The sequence below is a fragment of the Acinonyx jubatus genome, chromosome B1, assembly GCF_027475565.1.
Source record: "Acinonyx jubatus isolate Ajub_Pintada_27869175 chromosome B1, VMU_Ajub_asm_v1.0, whole genome shotgun sequence".
NCBI lineage: Eukaryota > Metazoa > Chordata > Mammalia > Carnivora > Felidae > Acinonyx > Acinonyx jubatus.
In genome coordinates, this window is record NC_069382.1 from 39924969 (window position 1) to 39951701 (window position 26733).

The following is a 26733-nucleotide window of genomic DNA, read 5'->3' on the forward strand; positions in this document are numbered from 1 at the left end:
CCTTTTGTAGTCAAGTTCTCCCCCACCCCCTCCCTGCAACTACAGTTCTGTTCTCCATCCTTATAGTTTTGCCTTTTCCAGAATATCATTTAAGGGATCGTGCAGTATGTAGCCTTTGTTTCTTGCTTCTGCTTAGCATAATGCATTTGAAATCCCTTCATGTTGTTGGGGCACCTGGGTGGCTCAGTTGGTTAAGTGTCCTACTCTTGATTTTGGCTCATGATCTTATGATCATGATCATGATTTCAGGTCATGATCTCACAGTTTGTGATTTGAGCCCCAGGTCAGGCTCTGTGCTGACAGCGTGGAGCTTGCTTGGGACTCTCCCTCTCCCTCTCCCTCTGCCTCTCCTCTGCTCATGTTCTCTCTTTCCCTCTCTACATAAATAAATAAACATTAAAAAATTTAAAAGAAAAGAAATCCATTCATGTTGTTGTATCAATGGTTCGTTCCTGAGTGGTGATCCCACTGTATGGATGTGTCAGTGTTAATTCACTCACCCACCAAGGATATTTGAGTTGATTCCAGTTTGGGGCATTTATAAATAAAGCTGTTATAAATATTTGCATACAGGTTTTTGTGCGAACATAGATTTTCATTTATCTTGGTTGTATACCGAGCTGTGGGATTGCCGGGTTGTGTGCTAAGTATATGTTAAATGTTATAAGAAACTCTGGGCTTGACTGTTATCAGAGGGAACTGATGGGTTCCCACAGCCTCCCACACTTTTCAGATGAGAGCTGTTTGGATTTTTTATAGATGGGAAAATGGAGATCCAGAGGGATGATGGAGATCCAAATGACTTGTCCAGAGTTTCAAAGAGAGTCAATGTCAGGTTCCAAGCCAGAACCTGGGTGTCCTGCCTCTCAGATCCCTGTTTTGTACCTACAATTTCCTTCAGCAGCTTTTGATGCAACTTTATTTTCTTGGGAGACCCTTTCTGGGACACTCTGGGCACCACTACTGAGCTTCTCCATCCACTGATAAGGAATGTGACCAAAAGGATTGATCCATTTGGTGAAGAAAAACAAGTATGTAAGCACAGCCGTATCGATGAGCTGAATTACTCTTCAGGTGTTATGAGAGTACTTCAGACACAGGCCTTGCCTTGGTTATTTGACATGATGGAGTCGTTTGCAACCTTATTCTTGTCTGATTCATCTACAAAATTATTCTTCTGAGATCTTCTCAAGCAGAACGGACACACACTGGTTTTCTGTGTTTTTCCTTGGACACCGGATACTGTTTGCTTTGTCTTGTTCAGTTCTGACTACATCTGCCTTGCACCTGCCATTTGGGATTTCTGTCCTATCCCTGGAAATTCTGATCTCAGAGAGGCCTTCCTTTATCTGCTCCAAGTTTACAGTCAAGACACCGGGTCCTGAGACTCCCTGGGAATCTTGGCTTTACCACAATCCCAGCTTTTGAGCATTTCAGTGGAGGATTGTTATTTGTGCTATCATTGTTATGTAGGTCACTTTTTCTTTGGAGCCAGTTGATGGGGTTTTATTATCTGTGGAAAGCAGCCATACAGAATGGAGAATACTTCTGATTGTTGATTTTGCTTTGAAATAGTTTCCTATTTTAATAAGCCTCATCAGGAGCAGATGACCCCAGGGAGGAACTGCATGCTTATCTGGTAACCTATGTACTTTGTAGAAGTTTGTGTATTTTGAAGAAAAAGAGAGGGGTCTTTAGATGCCTGGCATGGGGGCATATATTGGGCTGTCCCAGCTTGACAGGCACATGACTGGAGATGAGTTGGGCAATGGCTGAGTGGATGTTTTCGGTTGGATTCGTAGAGGCACAAAATTAGAATCAACAAATATTTAGTACCCAGGGTGTGCCAGGCAAAATGCACTAGATACTTTCATTTATATCGCCTGGGGAATCTCTAGACAAAGAGAGGGAAACCTCACTTATAAAAGCAAAATAATTTGCTACATCAGATTTTTCTTGTAAAAAACCACTTAGGCGACGGCAGTCTTTTAAATGATCAGGTCCTCCAGGGCACATTGAACTGAGAATCCAAAAAGAGAATCTGAATTTTGGAAGACTATTTACTCTATCCTAGGGAACTGGAAGTGGCAGATCTTGTAGAATGGGGTGGACAAGGAGAAAGTAGAGCTTCATGGTGAAGATTGGGACTCCAGAGTCAAATGCCAAGGTTCAAATCCAGCTCTAGTCACTGCAGTGAAACCTCGAGCAAGTAACACTTAGCCTCTCTGAGCCTCAGTTCCTGCATCTGCCAAATGGGGGTAGTGCTGGCTTCACTCATGAGGTTGTAATGAGGATTAGGTGATGTATCTGTAGCCCCTCAGGAACACTGGCTAAGATCACAAAGCCACAAGAAGAAACCTCAGATTTATTTTTCTAGGAAATGAGACGGTTGAGGTTTTCCCTTGAAGCCTTGTGGAGGAAGCTTCTGAAAACCGACACACAGATCCAGGAAGGTGCTTCCTCAAATGCCCCTGATGTGTAAACGGTGGTTCCCATAGAAAGTGAAGGAGGGTTCGGAGGTGACATCAGCAAGACAGTGGCAAGCTATGCAGTGAGCAGGGCTCACTCCCCACCACAACCCCTCACTAACTGTTCTAAATTTGGGTCAGAATATAATTTATTCTATTTTATTTTAAACACTGAGTCGCCCCAGCTTTTTGGTCACTGGGACCCAGATGGTCCAGTAGTCGCCAGGGGGCATTCTGGGGAGGGCAGGCAGAGTCGGGGTGAGCAGGGGCTCTGCCCTTGGACCAGAGAAGGGAAGGAGTGTCCCTGTGGGTCTCGGCAGGTAGCCAAGCCAATAGGGCTTCTGCTGGAGCCTGTCCTTGCCTGCTGTCTTCAGGGTTCCCCAGGGGATTAGCAGCCTGCCAGTACCTTCCCTCCCCCGCACTGATTTTATAGTGTCCACTGATGCTCTTATGCATGGTCTTCTCCAACCTTCTGTGGAACAACTTCAGGGAAATGAAAAGTAACTCCCCCAGCAAAGATGTAAAGGACTGTGAAGCGTGCAGGAGAAACAATGCCTATTTTTGTTACAAGTGCCCTCTCCCCGGCTCTGTCACTGCAGTGTGAGCAGGAATAATCCAATTAATGGTGGCACCCAAGGGCATACTGTGCTACTGTTTCAAGGACACAAGCGCCCTCTGTATCAGACTCACCACAGAGGAATAGACGAAATGTACTTGGAGCACAGAGGAGAAGACTCATTTATCTGGTGGTGTTGATGATGCTGATGCTGATGAGAATTACAAGGAAAGACAGGCTTCATGGAAGAGGTGACGCCAGGGCCGTTTAAGAGAAGGGAGGTCAGGCAGGAAATAGAGGCTGATGGCCACAAAGATGGAACCTGCCATCCCCCACCCCCATCGCACACCTTAGGTTGAACTTTCAAATTTGGAATATGGAGATGGTGAAGGTTAAGAAGGTATTTCACAGAATGTTGGACCGTGAGCTAAAAGGAGGCCACAGTGCATGTGCAAATGAGGAAAAGTGGCCCACAGAGGTAAAGTGACTTGTCAAAGTCACACAGCTAAGCAAGTGCAGGGTCAGGGCTGGGGAGCAGTTTGCCGGGGTGGGGGGGATGGTGGGGGCTCTGGAAGGAAGACGGAGAGGGAGAGGCATCCAGACTTCCTGTCCCCTCTTCTTCCTCCAGCACCACAGCCTTTGATACGCAGTGAAGCATTAAACAGGAGGTGACAGAGGACTGGTAACTCCAAATGGATGGCCAGGGGCTGGGATTGGAATGTCCCCAGCAAGCGAGGGAGAAAGTGTCCTTTTCAGTTTCTGGGACCTTGGGACTGAACTGGATTTGTGAATGATCTCACTAAGCTATTAATAATAATAGGAAGCCACTCTTTCTTACTCCAGCTGGTGTGTGTGTGTGTGTGGGGGGGTGGTTTGTGTGTATGTGTGTGTGAGTGCATGTGTGTGCGTGTGTGTGAATGTGTGTGTGTGTGTGTGTGTGCATTTATGTTTGGGAGCAGAGGGAATCGCGTTTGTAAAATGGGGCCAGAAAAATGCCACTTTAATGCTAGAAAATAACTGTCATGAATTTGCAATCCTTTCTAACCTACATTTTCTTTTAAAGACCTTTTAATTTTATTTATTTTTAAGTTGTGAAGGGTGTGAGGAGAGTTTGCCTCTTATTACTTCTTTTATTGACGCTCGAATCCTTTGGCTCCAGGGTGGCCCAGCCGTGATACAAGTCCAGCCCGGTCCAGGGCGGTTCTCGCCTTCCATCAATGCTCTTTAGGGAACCGCACTATGTCTACACTAGCCAAGGGAAGGGTTGAATTATGAAGTTACAAGATGTGAGACTCATGCTTTTCTAGGAAGCACTTGACAAAAGTGCACCATGAGCTTGGTCTTTATTCCAGCTTCTGGCGGTTCTGAGAATTTCCACTTTTGCATAGAAACACCAACACCAAAGGGTGGGGGTGTGGGGGTGGAGGGTTGTGGGGGGCGGGGGAGGTCATGGACTCTGCAAAATAAGAAATGATCTGAAAATCAGCAAGTACCGTGTGAGACATGGTTGCTGACCTTTAGGGGCTTCCATTAATTCTAGGGACATAAGACCAATTCTCCAAGTTATTAGAAAAGACAAGACAATGTATCAAGCACCGAATTATGCAATCTGTATAACGAAGGCTGAAAATATTGACAGGAACAAAATTAGTACAGACTGAGATTATTAAGCAAGGCTATCAGGACAGGGAATTGAGGGTGGGGGGAAGGTTTAGGTGGTAGAGAGGACAGAACGATATGAGAAGAACGGCATGCCTGAGATACAGAAACGAGAATAAGAGGGATGTGTTTACTGTTGTAGTGAGGCTTGAAAAAAATGACAGAATACACACAATTATACATGGTGTAAATCCAATTTTGAAAAAAATATGTTTTATTCATATGCCACGAAAAAAGACTGTAAGCAAATGTATCAAAATATAAATAATGTTTATCACATGGTGGAGGGATTTACGGGTAATTTTCAGTTTTCTTTTTGCTTGGTATCTTCTGTTTCCAGTGAAATGATTTATTAGTATAATGACAAAAAAAAACAAAGCCATTGCTCATTATTAAGAAAGGGGTGGGCTCGGGTGCCAGTGGAGCAGTGAGTAAGCAGCTGCCCTGGGGAGGGTGTGCCTGGGGAGATACTCAGCCCAGCACCAGGCACTTCGGGGCCTGGAAAGGCCAGCTCCAGGCAGCGGGAAGATAGGCCAGTGGGCGGGTGGGTTCCTCGGTGGAGCCCTGTCCAGCACTAGTGAGCAGGGAGAGCTGGGGAGGAAAGGGCTTGCTCCGAGGCTCTGACAAGAGTGAATGGTTCAGACTCCAGGGTGGGGCTCCAACCCTGGGCCCCAGCAGGGTCACAGATGGTGAGATGGGTCAGAGAAACCTGCCTGGAAAACTAGGACAATCTCACAGGCAGGAAAGGGAGGATAAAGAATCTACCAAGGAACATATCAGGGGCCCTGAGAGGCCCTGAAATGACCTTTCCTATCTCTAGGATTGGATGCCCTCATCAGCACGCAGTTCTCAAGTTGGCAGGTTTCTTTGGATTGGGACTTCGAGCGATGAGCTGGTGATCTCCTGTGTATACTCACTAGTGGATAGGATAAGGAGTGAGGTGGATGTGAGATCCCATTGCCCTGTCCAAAATCTCCACCTGTAAAGGTGGGGTTGTTCTCTAGTGCTGAGCGTGTGCCTAGTGGCTCTCTGGGAAGCTTGCCTCGGCCGACAGGAGCTGGTTCTCAGGGCAGCTGCCACACCGTGACACTGGGCATGGGGGCTGCATCCAGAGAGGGCCCTCTTGGGCATCACATGGCTATTTCCAGGTATGAAAGAGGTACCACGGCCACATTTTGCTTAGGACAGAATCAGTACTAACACCACTGCTCACCTGACTGGGACACGTTTGCTCTACCAAGATGCATCCATCTAAAGGCCTAATAAAACACTGTATTTTAACAGGTAAAAATCACTCTGACCCATGTACAGTGGGTGCTGAAGGGTGGTTCTCCCACCCAGAATGGAGGCTCGATCAATGAGCATCACTGCCATGAGCGTGATCAACGGGAAGGCGTGACCCAGAGGCTAATTCTAGGGGAAGGGCAGAGGCTGAGGGAGCTCCACAACTTACCAGCAGCTGCAATGAAAGAATAATGGAGTATTGATCATTCATATTCATAGAAGTGTTTTTATTTACCTAATCCAAAGGACAAGAACACCGTGAACTGGAAAATCTTTTTAGCCAGAAGCCTGTGTGACAGAAAATTGGAATGGCTGAAATGTCACATTGGGTTACTCTGCCTGTAATTTGTGAAATTTGCCTCACTTTCTTGCTGCACCCACCATAACCAGTGGGCAGCAAGAAGCCCTCACCCTTGAGTAGACAGCCTGCGTGGGGAACGCAGGCCCTGGAGCCAGATGGAGCGGTCTGAAGCCAGCCTTCCCCACCAGTGGCTGTGTGTGGACAGAAACGTGAAGGCTTGCAGTCTCTTTAGCATGAACTCCTACGCGGATGCCTCCATAACTAAACTCCCTTGCATGGGACTCAAGGGCTCTGTTCTGAACGCTGTTGTCTAGAAAATAAGACCTATGAAGGTGGTGTTGAACTTCCCGCCTTTCCAACACATTCCATCCGCGGTCTCTGGGGAGAACTCAGGCGTTCGTGACTATGCCCCCACTCTGGAATCACAGTATCTGTCATTGCTGTGCCTCCTAACAGCTCAGTGAGTTTTCAGTGGAAATAGTGAAATGAAAGCAGTAAGAATTTGCAAGTCTGAAAACAATTCTGCAAAGGAATCATTTTTCATGTAGTTTGTGCTGACATCTTTCGAGGACTGGGAAGTGAGGGGATTTTCTTTTATATTACAATTAATCACTGCGCAGAAAGCATTGTATGTGTTTTATAAATACATGTTGCATGGATGAGTTAATGAACCAAAGTGATAATAGTTATGTAATAACATGACATAGTTTTTAAGTTTAAAAATACTCAAAATGAGAGCTTTCTGGGTGGCTCAGTCAGTTAAGTGTCTGACTTCAGCTCAGGTCATGATCTTGAGGTTTGTGAGTTTGAGTGCCGTGTTGGGCTCTGTGCTGACAGCTCAGAGCCTGGGTCCTGCTTCAGATTCTATGTCTCCCTCTCTCTGTGTCCCTCCCCCACTCATGCTCTGTCTCTCTCTCTCAAAGATAAATAAACATTAAAATAATTTAATAAAAAATACTCAAAATGATACTTTATTCTGCTTAGGGATACATTATATACATATGTTATAAAGGTGTATAGAAGGGTGTGGAGTGATAAATACACAATATAATTGGGTGGGGAGGGAGGTGCAGAAGGCAGATTTAACAGTTTGCAATGTTTTATTTCTTGAGCTGAGTGCTAGCTACATAGCTGTGTATTGTATTTTTCTTTGTCCTTTTCTGTATCTTAAATATTGCATGATACATTTTAAATATAAATAAAACTACATTTAAAAATATCTCAAATATAAAGATTGCTTCACTGTAGGAAAAAGTGGAGGGCGGAAAAGTTGAGTTAATATGTCTGTTTCTTCCCTAAGTTGGATGCTTTTTTTCTCATCTTGCTCATTAACGCCCACTCCCTTTCTTATCTTTACCAACCATTCTCTCTCCCTAGATTGTCCCTTCCAGCGTTTCTAAGTAATTATATCTTCAACTACCTGCTAGAAGAAAAATACTTCCATGCATCAATATGGAGGCTCTTGATGAGATCCAAGTGGCGTTATTTCATGTAGTCACCATCTTCTAAGTAAAAGAGAAGGCACCCTACGGGAGAGGAGACGGACGTTGGTTGGGCACCAGTTCTGTGCCTCATTACACTCATTACACATATCACCTCATGTAATCCTCATAACGGCCTGAGATATAGGTATCAGCTTTCCTATTTTATATGAGCAATGGAGGCTCTGCGGTGCTCAGCAACTTGCCCAGGATTGGGTGCCCGTGGGAGGGGGATCCCCAATCACAGTCTATGGCAGAAAGGGGCTCACACCCAGATGGCCCTGTCCTCCCATGCTCTTTCTCTGTGCTTCTGATGTGTGACCAGTGGCACACATTTGGGAAGTGTCTGGGGAGCTAAAGATACAAGCCCATGGTGGTTCCCTGTAGGGGAATTGACTCATTACCCTGATGGTAAGCTTTGGTCCTGTGGTCTCCAAAGTGGGATCCATGTACCCCAGCGGTGTGCAAGAAGAGGTAGCAAGATGATATCTCATCTTTTTAAGATTTTCTATTTCATCATATGTTTTATAATGTACATAATATGTTCACAGTATTACTTGTATATGATTTATAGATAAATAATGCATATATTGAAGGTATATGCTCAAAAATATTTTTATTGATGGGAGTGTGCAGTTTAAAAAAAGTTTGGAGATTTTGCAGACTCTGCTCAGCTGAACTGATCCACCTTGTTTCAGACCAGCCATTGTGTTAGTACACAAGTGTTGAATGGGCTCAGGTCTCCTTGTCCAGACCATGTCCTTCCCGGTGCCTGGTAAACTTGGGCACGTGGCTGCAGAGACACTCTTGGAACTATTGGCAAAGTCCTAAAGAACTGCTGAGGAGATTGGAAGCAGGTTAGGTGTCTCTTCAAGAAAGCAGATTTCACAATGCCAAATTCCTGACAAAAATTTAGAATGGATTATTAAACAGATGGTCTCTGGCACCTAGCATGGGTTCACCAGGAATGAGTCATGCCAAGATAAACTCATTTGCTTTATAATGCCTGACAATAATTTATTGAGAGAAATCATTCATTCATTCATTTTTTGGGTGTGCATGCATACATTCATGGTCCACTTGACCAGTAATTACTGAGGATCTATTATGCTTAGAGCCCTGTGCTTGGATGACATCTAGTGATGAACGTATCGCAGTCTCTGTCTCCAAAGAGCTCTCCTTTTAATAAAGGAGACAAACATGTACACAGATAACAATAAAATAAAGTATTTCTTAAGTGCCACATGGTGGTTATATTATAAACAGAGTGACTATATTACAAATAAATGGCCCAGCATTCAGCAAAAGACTACTGTAGGGACAAGGACTCCTGACAGCACTACTGTCCATTTAGCAAGGAAAGAAAACACGAGAGCTCTACTTATAGTTATCTTTTAATATAAAATTTTGATTTTCTATTTTGTATATGTCTTATATTGGCAGAGTCTCTCATAATGTCTTTGTAGACAACATGAAAAAGAAGTTGAAGACATTTGGGTTGGGCGATAATAATTAAGTGACTTGAACAACTAACTAGTTGGACACCTATACCCACAGTGGTGCATGGGCCCGTATCAACCCACAGAGGGTTCCAGTAATGTGCTGCTGGGCCCCTCTGCAGCCATGGACTAGTTAACCTTCCAGTTTACTGCTTGCTTGCAGACACAGCATATTTATTTAACTATGTGTGTGGGGGTAGAACATTAAATATATTCAGACACGGAGATCATAACTGTGTTCTATTGGTGTTAGCACGTATCTGGAGTGTTGCGTCAGGATGTCCAGATGAAAGACCGTGAGAAATGTGGACACACTAAAAGTCTGCTTGGAGAAATGAGAATAGATAATAAAGACAGCTAGGTTTACTGAGCACATACTATGTGCAGGCACCATGGTGAGCACTGTCCATGCATGATCTCCTTTGGTCCTCCAGGTGGGAATACCCACCCTGGGCAGGGCCTGGGCTCTTGGTCTGTAAGGGAGGCCGTCTGGGGGATGTGGGGCAGCCACCGCCCTCTGTGGGGATTGAAGCCAAGAGGAAGGTGGTGGTGGGCAGAACCGGGACCAAAGGGAGGGAGCTCTTGTGTGCAAGGAAGGACCTTCTGAGCCTCTGGGACAATGTTGTTCTGGAAGGTCAAGGGGAGGCAGCCCCACTACCCGCCAGGGATGTCAGAAGGACTCCGGCACTAGATGACCTTTGAGGTCCGTTCCCACTTTGAGTTCTATGATCCTGTGTGAAACGAAGGGCCTGTAGTCCGTTTGCATGCAGACGGTGGGTTTGAGGGCCATTAAGAGGGACACTGATCTGGCTTCAGGGTGGCCTCCGTGGAGGAGCTACAGATGGCTTCCCTGTGGAAAGCCAGTTCCTTTCCAGAGAGGCCAGATCCGAGCCCCGAGGGAAGGGCGGAGCAAGTCTGAGCGGCTACAGCCTGGGACTTACCTTTCAGAGGAGAATAAAAACCAGCCTTCCACCTTCATACCTTCTAACGTGAAACTTTGGATTCGTTGATTATTCAGCTGAATTTTGAACATTCAGCATTTGTCAGGATGGCTGACTTCCTCCCCAAACACTGCCTCGTTTAGGAAATGCCAGACTATAAATAATCAGACTATCTGTGCCGCATCTGAAAGCATAAGCTGAAGAGTTTAAGAGTCTAAAATGCCTTCTGGGCTGCAGAATGACCCTGAGACAGAGTATTCAACTTTAAACATTATCATTAAATTTTGGGATTTTTTTTCTACATTTTATTTATTTTAGAGAGAGAGAGAGAGAGCACAAGTGGGGGAGAGGCAGAGAGAGAGGGAGACACAGAATCCGAAGCAGGCTCCAGGCCCTGAGCTGTCAGCACAGAGCCCAACGCAGGGCTCGAACTCACAAACTGTGAGATTCTGACCTGAGCCGAAGTCGGACGCTCAACCGACTGAGCCACCCAGGGGACCCAAACATTATTATCAGATAGGCAGTAAAGCTAGAATTTTAGGAAACCCAAAGCAAAATTCTCTCTCCCTCTCCCTCTCTCTGTTTCCCTCTTTCTCCTCCTCTTCTCTTCCAACCACCACCCCTCTACCCACACATCCATCGGATACCCGGTAGGAGAACTCTAGTGATCAATTCACCCTCAATAACATGGTTAATTTATGTTCACAAAGTGGCATGAGAATCTAGGATTTAGTCAGAAGAACAGACTCCAGCTTTAGTCATGGGCAACTCAGTACGATTTTCTGAGTTGCAGTTTCTCCCTTTGTAAAACAGAAATAATAATAAATATTTTAATTTTACTCATTTTTGAGAGAGAGAGAGAGAGAGAGAGAAAGAGCATGAGCAAGTGGGGGGAGGGGCAGAGAGAGAGGGAAATACAGAATCTGAAGCAGGCTCCAGGCTCTGAGCTGTCAGCACAGAGCCTGACCCAGGGCTCGAACCTGTGAACTGTGAGATCATGACCTGAGCCGAAGTTGGATGCTTAACTGACTGAGCCACCCAGGTACCCCAGAAATAATAATTTTTAATGATAATAAAAATCCCAGGATTGTTTTGAGTATTACACATATAGTGTATGTCATTATATTTGCAAGTTGCAAATTGCTCTACAAATGTACATTATTACCATGATTATCATAAGACGGAAACCTCCTGCTGGTTTGAAGGTTTTTTACCGAGGTGCGTATTTGGTGTAAATGCACTGTTTGTTTTATGGATCCTCGAAGGACTGGGATAATTAGGTAAATAAATCTCTGCTAAGCCAGCATATGGAACGACCAAACCAGGTGGTCGTGTCTTTAACTCAGGTGGTCGTGTCTTTAACTCTCAATATGCACAAAGAAGATATAAGCTGTAAGGGAGGAGATCACAGTGGGGACTAAGAACTACTGTCCAGCTAAGGACAGTTCTTGAAAGGGTGTCATCAGGGGAGTGCAGGCCCTGGATGGAGCCACGTTGAGGTGGTCTGATGTCAGGCCCCCAGACCGCCAAGGCAGGAGACTCACAGGACAGGCATAGCTGGGTGAGTGGTGTGGGATGGTAATCCTACAGTAAAAAGTCTGCTTATCAAAGAGTTTAAAAAATAATAATAACAAATACCCATGGCTAGCCAGGTGCGGGAAGCTGTATTTTTCTGGAGGAAAATTGGAAGTGCCCATGAAACCTCAAAAATGTTTATGAACTTGGATGTTAGCCAGTCTAGAAAAGTATCTGGGAAAGAACCTAAGGAAATAATAACAATATTAATAACATTAATGTTATTAATAATATTAATAATTACAATATTAACATTTACAATATTAATTGTAACATTATTCAAATCAGCCCCCCAAAATTGGGAAGAAACTAAGTGTTTAGTGATAGGGAACAGGTTAAATGAAATAGCAAACACCCTCAGGACGCCTTCTGCAGGCACTAAGAGATGTCACAGATGTGAATTTTTCTCACGTGAAAAAACATGATATGCTGTTAACAAAAGCAGGTTATAAAATGTCATGACTCCTATTTTTGAAACCATAGGTATTCTTATGTGTATTATGTATGCATTTTTAAAAGTCTGCAGAGATAATCACTAGAAAAATAACAGCAGCTAACACTTCCTGAGCACTTGTTGTGGGGCAGGGCTTTACACATGTGTTACCCCCAGTGACTCCTCCCGCCCTGCCCCCACCTCCCACATCTCCCACTGGAGGGAGCATTCATACTCTCTCTGGGACTGAGAGAAATTAGTAAGGTGCCCCAAGGTCATGTAGCTGCTAAGTGGCAGAACACAGGTCTGTCTGACTCCAAAGCCTGGGTTCATGACCCTGCTTCGATATAATCTTCCATTTGCAATAGTGGTTATATTCAGACAGTAAGATGACAAGTTATTTTATCATTTTTCCAAACTATCTGATTATAAAAAAAACAAACCCTTTTATCTTATGATAAATTCCCATCTCCTGTGTATTTAAAGAAATAAGTGTGTTCCCCCCAATTGGCTAGGGTGGGGAAGTCAACCTGGGGAAATCCATGGATGCCCAAGGAGGTGAGTGGGCATGAGAGGCTACTGCAATTTTGGACACTGCCAGAAAAGCCCCCATCTTCGTGAAGTGTCAGGAACAAGGGAATACATAAATTAGGTCATTTGTCACTTTTGGCATGTATTATCTAGAAGCATGATTATGGTGTAGGTTGATGATGATAATAAAGTGCGTTTAGATGGAGCACTTATTGAGATCCTCATAAATATCCCGGGCAGCAGGCAGAGAAGGTATTTTTGTACCATTTTACGGATGAGGAGGACTGAGGCCCAGAAAGAGTAAGCAGCAGCTTCTGGGTTCTGTAGCCTGAGGTAACAAAGGCTCAGTTCAAATTGAGACGGTCTGACTCCTAGTCCAGTGTTTTCTTCATGACAAGGGGCTTTCAGGAAAGTTGTTCCAGCACTGAAACGACCCCATGGGAGTTTGGGTGGGACTGGAAGGTGCAGGGTGCAGGGTGGGTGGGTAGCAGAGAGCCACAGAGCACTGTGCTCAGAGCAGGCACTGATCCTCCCCTGCACTCATCCTCCCCTGCACTGATCCTCCCCTGCAGAAAACCCTTTATGGTCTGGCCTCAGGGTAGATGCTGCTGACCTGGGAAGCGGCCCCAACAAGCTCCTTCTCCAGAAAAGGGCTCCATTCCCCCTCCCTCCTTCTTCTCTCCCCCTCTCCTTTCCCCTCCTTTCTCCACCTTCTCCCCTTTCACTCCACCCCACCTTCTCCTAGAAAGAGAACGAGTGTTCCTTTTTTTCTCCTCCCCCTTGTAGAGAAGGAAATCCAATGATGCAAATCTGACTTTCCTTGGCTAGGGCCCCTGGAAGACCAGTGTTTTACCCTCAAATTTAAATATAAGAGGAAGTTAATGTCCTTAGATTTCCACCTCTTACCTCAGAGTCTTTTAGAGATGATCAGAGATGTTACTGGCCCTTCCCCTCCCCCAGGCTGTCATTGTCCTCATCACCATCGCCACCATCACCACTCGACCAGGTCTAGCACACAGCTGGCTCTAACCTGCCATTCCTGTCAAGCTGTGTAGCCACGTCCTGGCTCTTGGATGTAAGGTTACAGTGTTGGGTTAGGAGTTCAGGGAAGGAAGGTGAGAGAGTCAAAAGGGGTGGCGCAATGACTCAATCTTCCACGCTGGACTCCAGGAGGCATAAATGCAGAAAAACTACCAGTGGCTCACAGCCATTCTGGAGGCAATATACTATTGTGCTTACAGGGAACAGCCGCAGAGTTAGACCCAGATTCATTCACTAGCTCTGTGACCTCGGTAAGCACCGCTCCTGCCTCAGTGACTTCAGCACTAAAATGGGCATTCTGACAGTGCCTACCGCACCTATTGTTGGATTAATAAGTGAATAATGGATGTGAAGTGTTTGGACTGTGTCTGTTTTCTCTACCATTGTGTACGTTGTAACATGCCTGGCACATAACAGGTACTTGGTGAGTAGTGAAGGAAAGAAAGAAAGAAGAAAGAAAGGGAAGGAGGGAGGAAGGGAGGGAGGAAGGAAGGAGAGAGAGAGAGAAGGAGGGGAGAGACTAAAGAGGGAAGGAGGAAAGAAGGAAGAAGGAAAGAAATGCAGAGTGAATGAATGAATGCATACACAAGTGCGTAGTAAGTGCTTAATAAATGCTATTATTATTATGGTCAAGTATTTAATTCTTCCAGCCCTCCTCTTAAAAGGATAAGAAGTACAGTTTTATTGATTTGAATTCGATGGCTTTTTCTCATGTCTCTTGGTGGTGAGACTGTCTGACTAAGACAAACGTCAAATGCAGGCATAAACAAGGGACTTCTGAGGCAAAGAAGGGCCTGGAAGAGCCATCAGTTGGATCACCAGCACATAAAACCATCAGAAGTGGAGTCGGTGGTGGTCTGCTACCTTAGAACATTGACTTGCTGCTCTTCCTCTTCCTTTTCTTGATCTTCCTTCTGGTTTTTCCCCCTGTAGTGGAAAGAGCAGGGGACTCAAGGAACGTTGCTCTGCAACAACCCTGGACAAATCCCATTCTGTCGGGGGCTGCAGTTTCCCTTCCACAATGAGGACACAGGAGTCCTCGTCCAGTCTCTCATCCTCTGGGGCCGTGAGTCTCAGCATCAGAGAATATTTGAGTGCCGAAATCTGCAGTTTCAAAGGACTCAGGGAGCACCCCCAGGTCTTTCCAGAGGTCCTGAGGCTAAGATTGTCCTCACTCTTACTAAGATGTCATTTGGCCTTTCCCGTTCATTCTCTCATGGTGGAAAGAACATAAAAAGTTCAGTCGGTTAAGCGTCCAACTTGGCTCGGGTCATGAACTCACAGTTCCTGAGATCAAGCCCCATGTGGGTCTCTGTGCTGAGAGCATGGAGCCTGCTTGGGATTCTCTCTCTCTCCCTCTTTCTCTGCCCCTCCCCTGATTTGTGTGCATGTGTGCGCGCGTACTCTCTCTCTCTCCCTCTGAAAATAAATAAACTTAAAAAAAAAGTTCATTGATATTCGATGCGATTCACATTGCAACTAACCTTAAGAGAAGACTGACTGAGTTTTGGTGTACTAACAAGAATGTACACGATTAATAGAAAACACTGTGAAAACACCCTGCCCTTCCCTGACTACATATCTGAGTGAGGCCAGGTCCTTCCGGTACCTCAACCAAAACAACATATTGCAACACCTTAAATGCAGAAGCAGATATGAGAATTTAGCTGTCTTTTCTTAAGGTAGGCATTAAACAGATTTGCAAAAATGTAAAGCAATAATCCCCTTCTTAGTAAATTTCTGTTTTGCTTTGGAAAATGTAGTTTTTTTCATAAAAATTTTATCTATGTTAATGTGAAATGGGCTATGTGAAATGCTATGTCCAAATGAATTAGTAAATATTAGTTTTTAAAACTCTCAATTTTAACTTCTTTATATCTATATATCTTTGTAATGTTTATTTTTTTTCAACTTTTTTTTTTTTTTTTTGGGACAGAGAGAGACAGAGCATGAATGGGGGAGGGGCAGAGAGAGAGGGAGACACAGAATCGGAAACAGGCTCCAGGCTCCGAGCCATCAGCCCAGAGCCTGATGCGGGGCTCGAACTCACGGACCGTGAGATCATGACCTGGCTGAAGTCGGACGCTTAACCGACTGCGCCACCCAGGCACCCCTGTAATGTTTATTTTGAGAGAGAGAGAGAGTGCACATGCACATGCGGGCAGGGGAGGGGCAGAGAGAGAGGGAGAGAGAATCCCAAGCACTGACAGTGCAGAGTCTGACACGGGGCTTGGTCCCATGAACTGTGAGATCATGACCTGAACTGAAGCAGAGTCAGACACTCAACCCACTGAGCCACCCAGGCACCCCAAAAGAGTGGTTCTTTTTTTTTTTTTTTAAGTAGGCTCCATGTCCCACATGGGGCTCGAATTCACTATCCTAAGATCAAGAGTCCTATGTTCTACCCACTGAGCCAGCCAGCTGCCTGCCCATTTTAATTTCTAATATAGTAAATATTGATAAACATAGCCCACATTTACAAAAAGCTCTGTGGGGTCCTCAATTATGTTTAAGAGGTAAAGGGCTCCTAAGACCAAAACGTTTGAGAGCTACTATCCTAAATTTACCAGAATAGGTGGGAGTCTACCATTGGGTTATCTTTTATTAACTAAGTGCTTATTATTTAACCTCTTTCACCTTTCAATTCCCCCAACTCTTCATCCTGAAGTGCTTGTTTAAAATAATGAGGTTGCTTCTCTATTTTACATTTTGCCTGAATGTGAGAATTTTCAGCACTTTAGGCCAGTGCTGAGTACATAAAGATGTGTGAGGTTTAAGAGAGTGAGAACAAAGTTTTCCTAGTCTGGAATATGTTCCCCAGATATTGATCTCTTAACAAGCTTGTAGCCTGAATACATGTATAACATTAAATCCAGCAAATCAGCAACCTCCCTCCCCGATAGTCACTATCTCTTTGAAAAAGACATGAGAACTAGATGATTTTGTAGGCAGCAATGAACGCCTCTCCTAGACAAACCATTGCAGAGGACACAAAAGAAAGAAAAGCTCCCCACCCCCAGCTCATTTATGAGTTTAGTGTAGATGGTAAGACAACCAAAGACAATATAAGAAAATAAAATAATAGTCCAATGCCATAGTTTTAAAATACGTCCACAAATTCTTTGATCTGCTTCCTTTGACCAATGCCCATGCCCTCAAGTGTGGGCTGGATTTTAGTGATTTGCTTCTAGGAAATAGAATATGGTAGAAGTGATGATGTGTGATGGCTTCCAGACTAGATCATCAATAGGCTTGTGGCTTCTGTCGTGCTCTCTTGAATCACTCTGGGGGAGGCCAGCTGCCATGTTATGAAGACATGTAAGTAGCTCTATGGATAGGTCCACGAGATGAGGAATTGAAGCTTTTTGCCAATAGCCATTTGAGTGAGCCATCTGAGGACTGTGGAAGTGGAGTCTGCAGTCCCAGTGAAGCGAGCAGATGACCGCAACCCTAGCTACAGGTTGACTGCAATTTCGTGAAAGACTCAGATAAGCTGGTCCTGAATTGCTGACCCCCAGAAGCTGTGAAGTACGAAATTTGTGTGATTTTACATTTCTAAAAGATTGGAGTAATTTGTCATGCAGCAGTACCAAATTAATACAACCAGTATGATTTATGAATGCAAAAATCCTATATAAAAGTCACAACTCGGGGCGCCTGGGTGGCTCAGTCGTTCAAGTGTCCGACTTCAGCTCAGGTCACGATCTTGCAGTCCGTGAGTTCGAGCCCCGCGTCAGGCTCTGGGCTGATGGCTCAGAGCCTGGAGCCTGCTTCGGATTCTGTGTCTCCCTCTCTCTCTGCCCCTCCCCTGTTCATGCTCTGTCTCTCTCTGTCCCAAAAATAAATAAACGTTAAAAAAAATTAAAAAAAAAAAGTCACAACTCTAATCAGTGGTGCTATATTAAAAGTAATATATTATGGCCAAGAGGAGTTTAACTCAGGAATACAAGGATAGTTTAGCATTAGAAAAATCTATTAATGCAATGCAACACCTTCACAGAAAAGGAAAACAAAAACTTTAATTTCAACATCCAATCCTGATTAAAAGCTTTTAATAAACTGGAACTAGAAAGTACCCTCCTTAACTAATAAATGGTATCCACAAAAACCTACACATCATCATGCTTAATGGTGAAGCTTTAAAAGCAGCCACATTTAAGTCAATGACTAGATAAATATGCTGCCATCACTGCTTCTGTTCAACAGTGTACTGGATGTCTTACCCAATGTAATAAGACAAGAAAAGAAAATAAGGGGTATAAAAAGAGCAAAAGGGACCAAAATGTCCTCATTTATGAATAATAACTGTCTATAGAGAAAAATCAAAGAGAATTATGGACACAAACTATTAGAACTAATAAAAGAACTCAACAAAACTGCTGGTTACAAGTTCAAGATACAAATTGATAATATTCCTATACACTGTAATAATAAAATAAAAATAGAATAAGAGATCTCACTTTTAACAGCATTAAAATGACCAGATCCCAGGGAATAAACCTAAAAAAATGGGAAAGATATTTTATGGAGAAAATTATAAGACATTAAAGACTTGAATGTGTATATAGATACACAGTATACAGAATTGAAAGATTCAATATCATAAAGTCACTTCTCTTGACATTGGTAAACAAATTCTGTGTAGTTGAAGTCAAAATCCCTAGAAAGTTTGTGTGTGTGTGTGTGTGTGTGTGTGTGTGTGTGTGTGGCATTTTCCTAAATGTATGTAGAAGAGCAAAGGGCCAAGAGAAGCTTTGGTACTTTTAAAGAGGACTAAAGCAAGATAACATTAAGACTTATTACGAACAATATTAAACTTAAGATAAAGCAATAGCAATGAAGACAGCATGATACTGGCAATGAGATAGATGCACAGGCCAGAGGGTAATAGGAGAGAGCCCCCAACAGACCCATGTATGTGGAGACACCACCATAATGGGCATGGTGCTGCACTTCAGTGGAGAAAGGACAGGTTATTCAATAAACGGTGCTAGGATAATCAAGGCTCTATAGGGAAAAAATAGAACTCTTAATTCATATTATGCACAAAAATAAGCCATGTGAGGGACGCCTGGGTGGCTCAGTTGGTTAAGCGTCCAACTTCCGCTCAGGCCATGATCTCATGGTTTGTGAGTTCAAGCCCTGCATGGGGCTCTGTGCTGATAGTTCAGAGCCTGGAGTCTGGTTCAGATTCTGTGTCTCCCTCTCTCTCGGCCCCTCCCCTGATCGTGCTCTGTCTCTCAAAAATAAGTAAATGTTAAAAATTTTTTTAAAAAAATAAGCCATGTGGATTGAAAGATCTAAATGTAACAATCAAAACTATAAAATATTTACAATACAGGAAAATGTGCTTATGAGCTCAGGTTCGGGATGGAGTTCTCTCTCTCTCTCTTTTTTAATGTTTATTTAGTTTTGAGAGACAGAGCACAAGCAGGGGAGGGGCAGAGAGAGAGGCGGGCAGAAGATCCAAAGCAGGCCCTGTGCTGATGGCAGAGCACGATGCGGGGCTCCAACTCACGAACTGTGAGATTGTGACCTGAGCTGAAGTCGGACACTCAACATGACTGAGCCACTTAGCTGCCCCTAGGATTGGATTTCTTAAACATGACAGAAAAAGCACCAGTCACAAAGGAAATGATTGTTATATTTAATTACATTAAAATTGACAACTTCTGTTCATTAAAAGATACTATTTTAAAAAGTAAAAAGATGAGCCACACACTGGGAGAAGATATTTGTATGCATGTGATTAATAAATGATTCCTATCCAGACTATAGGAAGAACTCCTCCACGTCAATAAGAGAAAGACAAACAACAGAACAGAAAAATGGGCAAAGGGCTGCTTAACAGTAATTTTGCAGAAGAGGAAAATAAGTGGCCAATACACATGTGCAAAGCTGCCCAACCACCTTAGTAATTAGGGAAATGCAAATTAAAACTGTAACGACATACCATTTTACACCTGCCAGTTTCACAAAAGTTTAAAAGTCCGACAAACTTTAGGAGCAACGGCACCACCTGCTATTAGGAGTACAAATTGAGCAGCCAGTTTCAAAAACAGCTCGGCGTTATCCAGTAAAAGTGAAGATGTATGTACCTTACAGGGAAGGGATTCTGCTCCCGCCCATGTGCGCACTAGACAAATCTTGCACACATGCAGCACGAAGCTCTTACAAGGATGCTTGTGGCGGTAATGTTTTAATAGCGAAAAGCTGAAGACAGTTCAGATTCCATTAGCAGTAAAGTGGATAAATAATTCCTGGTGTTTGCATACAATGGAATACTGTACAGCAGTGAAAATTAATAAACCACTCCTGGCTGAATCTCAGGAACATCATGTTGCATAAGAAATGAAAATAGCTGGAGAAGCTATTCCATAATTCCACTTATTCAAAGTCAGAAAACATGCAAAATTAAACAATACATTGTTCAGAAGGATACATACAGAGGTGGCAAAACTAGAAAGAGGAGCAAGGGACTGATGAACACAAAGTTTGGGATGGTGTTGACAACTGTCTGGGGAGTGGTGGGGACATGAGGTAAAAGGAACCAGATGAAAGACTGTATGTTTTTCAATGAGGATGCCTTATTGGTTTCATAATAAAAACCTATTAAAACCTTTTTCTATTGACTTATTTATCATCTTTGAAAAATAGAACACCAACACAAGAAGGACGCCTGGGTTGCTCAGTCGGTTGAACATCCTACTTTGTTTGGCTCAGGTTGTGAGCTCACGGTTCGTGTTTTCGAGCCCTACCTCAGGCTTTGCACTAACAGCGCAGAGACTGCTTAGGATTTCTGTCTCTCTCTGCCCCTGCCCCGCTCTTGCGTTCTCTCTCTCTCAAAAATAAACATTACAGGGGAGCCTGGGTGGCTCAGTCGGTTGGGCGTCCGACTTCGGCTCAGATCATGGTCTCACAGTTCGTGGGTTAGAGCCCTGCGTTGGACTCTGTGCCGACAGCTCAGAGCCTGGAGCCTGTTTCAGATTCTGTGTCTCCCTCTCTCTCTGCCCGTCCCCTGTTCACACTCTGTTTCTGTCTCAAGAATAAATACACATTTTTAAAAAATTAAAAAAAATAAACATTAAAAAAATACTTGCAAAACAACAATACTTGCAACATCCAACAGTTGTTGAATTTTTATAGTATATACTTATTAGTAATGGAATGAATATATTAGTATTAAGAAAAATTAATTAATTGATAATTAATGAACAAAATATATTAATGTTGATTAGTATGAAGGAAAATGGATTGGCAAATCATGAACAAAATTAAAGTGTTGATCCTAAAGCACAATAACCCAGTTGGGCTCCAGACCCTACATTCAGACTGCCTGGGCTGGAAGCTGGCTCTGCCTGTTCTTAAGTGGGTTTTTTGATTGCTCCATGCCTCAGTTTCCTCATCTATAAACTGGGCCTACTGATAGTAAATAATTCTTCACAAATGAATTGTAAGAATTATGTAAATGAATGTCAAGTGCTTGGAACAGTGCCTGCCACACAGTAAGCACTGGATATAAAGTCGTATGTAAATATATAAACCAAACAAAGAGAAGAGGGGCTTGTGAAAGACCCGGGGTCGGGGGCGGGGGGGGGGGGAGGCGGTGCTGAATTTTCAAGGCATCCTTCCAATCTCGAAATAGCCTGGGCTTGCACATCACGTGCTGGGACAGCTTTGTGGCTCCCTTTGAGAGACTGAAGAAAGAAAAAGGTATTACATGGCAGAGAGCTTGTGAAAGCTCTTGAGAGAAGTCTGCTGACAAGGGAGTGACAATGTCACTTCAGCCCAAATCACAAAAAGCACCCATCCCTGCCTGACTGACCCAGGGAATGCTGCTCCAGGGATGAATTCGGGGGGATCACGCATGTCGTGGGTCCACTTCTTTGAGACCCAGCTGCTGGCGTGGCGGGTCCTGATGCCTTGAGCCTGGTTGTTAGTTTGCCCCACATGTGCCTGGCCTTCCCCCCAGCCCTTGATGTATCCACGAGAGAAGAACCTTGGGTTGCCTGGGGGGGATGTGGTTCTGGGATTAAATTCTGAGGTGCCCCAGCTCCCCGAGTCACTCAGCTGCTGGAGTGTAGGGCTCAGGGACCTGTGGGGGACTGTCTTGCCACAGGAAGTAACACACGAGGACCTCACACAAAGCATCAAGCCTGCCTGACGGTCTACCCTTGCCAAAGATTTGACATTTGTTTCTACTTACAGGGCATTTTCTAAATTGTGTTATACTCCATGCTTCCTTGCTGGCCTTTTTTCCTCAGGGACTGGAAACTCTGAAGAGAAAAACAGTCTTTCCTCTTCTCTGGATGGTGAAATGGCTTCTTGCTCTTATCATGCTGCTGGTGACAACCATGGATTAATTCCAGAAACCTTTACTGAGAATGTGCAATGTACCAATCCACACAAGATCGATTCCAAACCCATTCCTACACCTAAGTGAGGTGCGGGGCAACACTCTGCATGGTGGACTAGGCTAGCCCAATATTTGTTGGCAAGTAAGACCATTTGTCCTGTGGTAGAGTTGGTTGAAGTCATGCCTAACATGACCGGCTTCTTTCACATCTTTTAGGCTTCTGGGCCCCTTAAAAAACAAAAGCCATTGTTTCTTATATGCTTCAAAAGACATCTGTAAGGACTTGTTCTATAATGATTGTGGTGGTTATTTTTAGTCAAAATGTGGCCCAGAACCTGCTCTGCCCTCCCCACACCACGTCAGGTGCTGGTCTGCTTGGAGACCAGCCTGCACTGGGGTGCTTTCCAGCTGCTGTGGAAAACAGAGGGTCATGGAGTGGCCCTCGGTCACGTTTTCCACGGCAGCTGTGCCCTCACAACAGGACCGTTTGGATCTGCAGAAAAGCTCCTAAGCCAGATGGTTGCCTGTCAGGGGACCTGGACCAGCCTCAGTCTAGTGGGAGGCTGAGAGGCATGTGAGCGAGGACAGAGTGAGCCTTCCTGGGCAGGACGACCACAGAGGTGTCAATATGCTTTTGAGAGGAAAACCAGGATACATCTCACATACATGGCAGCCCCATCTAGGTGAAGCCACTCCCAGGCCCCAGGGAGACTGCCATTCTCTAGGCCTTACAGCTCAGCTCCGATCCTTTGGGTCATCTGTCCCCTCTGCCAGCCACCAACTGCTACTCCAGGGCACAGTGTTCTCACGAATAAAGCCACTCTGGGACGATGCCACCTCATCCCACTGTGTGATGGACGGATGCTGCAAAAGAAGCCTTCCCAAGGGTCGCCTGCAGCAGCTTGGCCTGAGATGGGCCCCGCACTGGCTCTGTGGGCAGCCCCCGCCTCTTGGAAGCTGTGGTGTGGGGAGCTGCCTTGGCCCCCCTTCCCTCTAAGCATCTGTTTGTGGTGACTCACCTCTGGTTCCCAGGAACCTTGTTATTTTGGGCCCTGATATTATTAAGGTTGTGCCCAGATTCCCTGCAAATCAGCAATTCAGGAACACGGGGGCCATCCAGTGAAAGCATGTTAAAAACAGAGGGCCACAGCCGCAGGCCCCTGCCCACCAGGGGCTGGTTAGCACAGAAGGCCAGCGGCTCCCCCAAAGTCCTCTGCCCATGCACGGAACGCTGCCCCCTCCTGGGGTCTTTGTCTCCTGGAGCCTCCTCTGGGAAGCCTTGCCTCTGGAGGACCCGCGCGGCCCGCCGGCCGGCCCGTGAGGGAGAGGTGGCGAGCAGATTCTCCCTTCGCCTCCTCCCTCCGGCGCACCTTTCGGAAGGGGCTGGCCGTCCCCGCTCGCGGCCTGGTGAGCTGGGCCGGGCGCCCAGGGTGGGGGAGCGGGAGCCGGCGAGGGTGCTGCCGTAATCTGCGAGCCCCAGGCGGGCTCCTCCCCTCCGCCCGAGAGCTGAGCTCCGGGGCAGCCCGATAGGGAGCCTCTGCTGCCGATAAGGCCGTCGGAGGGCCGCGCTCTGCGGCCACCTGGCTCCAGACGGCCCAGGCCCGGCCCAGGCACGGCGCGTCCTGAAGCCCCAGCTGTTCCCACAGCCGACCGCGACGGACCCCCGGAGGGATCCTGGTTAGGGACCGGCATGTCCTTAACGAGAGGCTTCCTCAAAGTGAGTGCCGCAGCTCGAAAGGGAGGAGTGGTGCTCGGGAAGGGCGAGGAGCCGGCCAGGGGGTGCCAGAGAGCAGAGCCGTCTGTGTGCTCATCTATGGGCACCCCCTGGGCTCCAGGCTTTGTAAGAGCGTCAGCACTCATTTGCTTGGTTGCTGATGGTGTCAGGTGGCCTCTGCTTGACTCAGTTAGTCCAGTTCATATGTTTTACAGCCCGAGATTTGCTGTCAAATTCAGTTCCACCTACCTGGTTCTCTGAATTATGTTCTGCCCGCATTAGGGGTTGGGAAGAATAATCTTCAGATTATATTCCTTCTTTGGTCTACTGAGATTCTAGAAGCTTTCCTTTGACTCTGCTGAGCAGTGTATCTTTCAGGTGTGTTTTCACAGGCTGGTGGCCCTGAGGACAATAGGGGCACCTGAGAATGTGGGCTGCTCTGAGGGAAGTGGGGGTGGGGGTTGGGTCACCCTCCTTCAGAAGGGGGCTTGCTTGTTTTCCTCAGTGATGCACAGAAGCCAGTCACCTCATTGTCACACCTTTATTGTTCTTGAAACACTGAACTTTGGATTTGTGTTGTTAACTTACTAGAGGGAGAAAAGTCTAAGAAAGAGGGGCAAAAGGCTTCAGAGTGTTTCTGGGAGCTAGGGTCTGATAGATACTCTTTAAACGGCAACGGAGCATTACAGGGAGCTATTCCCCCCCCACCTCCAATTCTCCCTGTAGTGATAGGACATATCACCATCTAACAGCGTGGCAGGTCTGCTGTCTTTAACGTGTCCTGTGTCACAGTGAGGTTGTTGGTTTTAGTGGGGGATTCAGAGGCCAGAGTTGGACCCTAGGGCACATCCTCAGAGGGAGCCCAGTGTAATCGTCTGGGAGAACATGTCCCCTTCTAACTTGTGTAAGAGTCTTTGGGTACAGGGAAAACCATATTAAGTGGGAATATGTTTTTAGTGGTTGAGCATCTTTACAATTTGCCTTCCTGATGATAGATTTCCTTCCCCAGGAAGGGGAGGGTCTGTGGGGAACCAGGGGACTCCCACTTAGCCTCACCAGCAGCAAGCAGGAGCCAGGCTCAGTGCATCTGAGTCTTTTCCTTTCACTGGGCAACCCTAGACCACAGTTTCAAAGTGAGTCTTGGAGGCTGTTCCATAACAGACCTCAGAGCTTGGGGAGGTGACGGTGAGTGGCACATGAGCCGCAGGAACTGTCTTCAGACCCAAATGCGAGCACGGCGTCTTGCAGGATTAAGGAATGGGTTATGAACAAATGTTTGAAGGGAGCATGACTGCTTTCACCAACCAAATAGCCTTGGGAGAGCCACATTTTTTGTGTGTGTCAGTTTCTTTCTGGCTACTGGGTGGGCTGGGCAGCTGAATGTGAAAGCAGTAGGAAAGGAAACAAAAGCCTTGAGGGTTGTTTTTATAAGCAGGGTCACATAAACTCAGCTGACCCTGGACTTCAGTGGTCAATTATAATTAGTTTCTAAACCCAGGTTGTCACCCCTTACCCCAAAATGATGTGGCCAGTGTCTTTGCAAAATCAGCTGACTTATTCTGAGTTTAATCTAAGTGAAGCGTATTTAGAAAGGCAGGGTTTTTTTGTTTTTTGGTTTTTTTTTTGGTTGTTGTTGTTGTTACCAAAAAAATAAAAGAGAAAGTAAGAAAGACAATAGGGTGCTTCCTAAAGGTAAAGTAACTGAAAATCTTTGTCCTCAGGGTCTGTTCAACATTTAATAAGCATTCATCAAGTACCTGCTTCTGTCAGGTGCTGTTGTCGGCACTGGGAATATAGCAGGGAACAGAATAGACACAAATCCCTGCCTTGTGGAGCTTACATTCCAGCTGCACAAGGAGACAGACTGAAAACAAAATAAATGAGTACTCCTTTACTGAAAGATGAGGAGTGCATGGGACAGGAACATGCAAGGGGATAGGAAGCCTGGAGAATTCTGCTGTGTAAATAAGGTGCTCAGAGAAAGTCTCAGTGAGGTTCGCTTTGGCTGTTATGTTTCAAACTTAGATTCCACATGGCCATTAATAAGGATTCTAGTTTGATGTCAAGAATCTTAAATACTAAACTTTGTTGATTATGAGAAGCTACAAATTTTTGAGTTAACATTCTCACTGTTGAGACAAATCACCTGTAGAATCCAAGAGAATTCATGATACTTGGGTATGCAGTTATCTGTGTCAGATTCTTATGGTATTGAGTTGGACACTTTTCTTTCTGGCTGGCCAAGCTGGTTTGATGACATTTCAATCAGGCCTCTGCTGTTTGTGTGGCCAGCATTTCTTGTGTCAAACTGCTGATGATTGTATTTGTCCATTATGATTTGGGTGGGAAACTTTTGTAAAATGGCTAGTTAAATGTGTTATGGGTACTGACAAACATGATACTCTTGGCTAGCAGCATTCTTGAAAGTAAAAAAATATTGTTTTTTGTATGTCCTTAAAAAAAATGCCACTTGACCAAAGAATTGAAGGAGGTGGGGGAGAGAGAGCCATTCACAACTCTGGGGGAAATAGTAAATGCAAAGGTCCTGAGGCAGGCGTGTGCCATGGGAAGAACCAGGAGACCAGTGTGGCTGGGGCAGAGGGAGGAGGGCACTCTGAAGGAGTGAGGTCAGAGAGGTGATAGGAGGGAGAGATTAGTGAGGGGTCAGGGGTGCAGAACACCTAGGGTCTTGTATACATTATAAGGACCTTATTTTTACTCTGAGACAAGAAGCATTACACAATCTTGGGGGTAGACAAACAGTATGATTTGACTTCTTCCCCTACCTGTGACTTCCTAACGCCTTTGAAACCAAACTCCCAGGAATGGGCTATGAAACAGAACTAGAGTGTGGCAGCAGAGTTATCACTGACCTCTAGTGCACTTGTTCTCAG

General features: G+C 45.2%; 1 protein-coding gene and 1 long non-coding RNA gene across 16 annotated transcripts in view; one reads left to right on the forward strand and one right to left on the reverse strand.

Annotated features, from left to right (window-relative positions):
• The window catches only part of ANK1 (ankyrin 1), a 218210-nt gene that overhangs the window by 58934 nt on the left and 132543 nt on the right, over positions 1–26733 (forward strand). The window contains exon 1 of one of the 15 annotated variants that reach the window (XM_027071277.2): positions 23591–23842. The exons of the other annotated variants lie outside the window; for them this stretch is intronic. Coding sequence (XP_026927078.1) covers positions 23816–23842 — 27 coding nt within the window. The 5' untranslated portion in view covers positions 23591–23815. Of the gene's footprint in view, positions 1–23590; positions 23843–26733 lie in introns of those variants that run through there. 15 annotated transcript variants of the gene reach the window in all.
• On the reverse strand, positions 14376–23604 carry LOC128314387 (uncharacterized). Its single transcript, XR_008295974.1, has 3 exons — positions 23145–23604; positions 21976–22108; positions 14376–14696 (listed from the first exon to the last, which is right to left on the reverse strand). It is a non-coding gene; the product is annotated as an uncharacterized LOC128314387 (long non-coding RNA).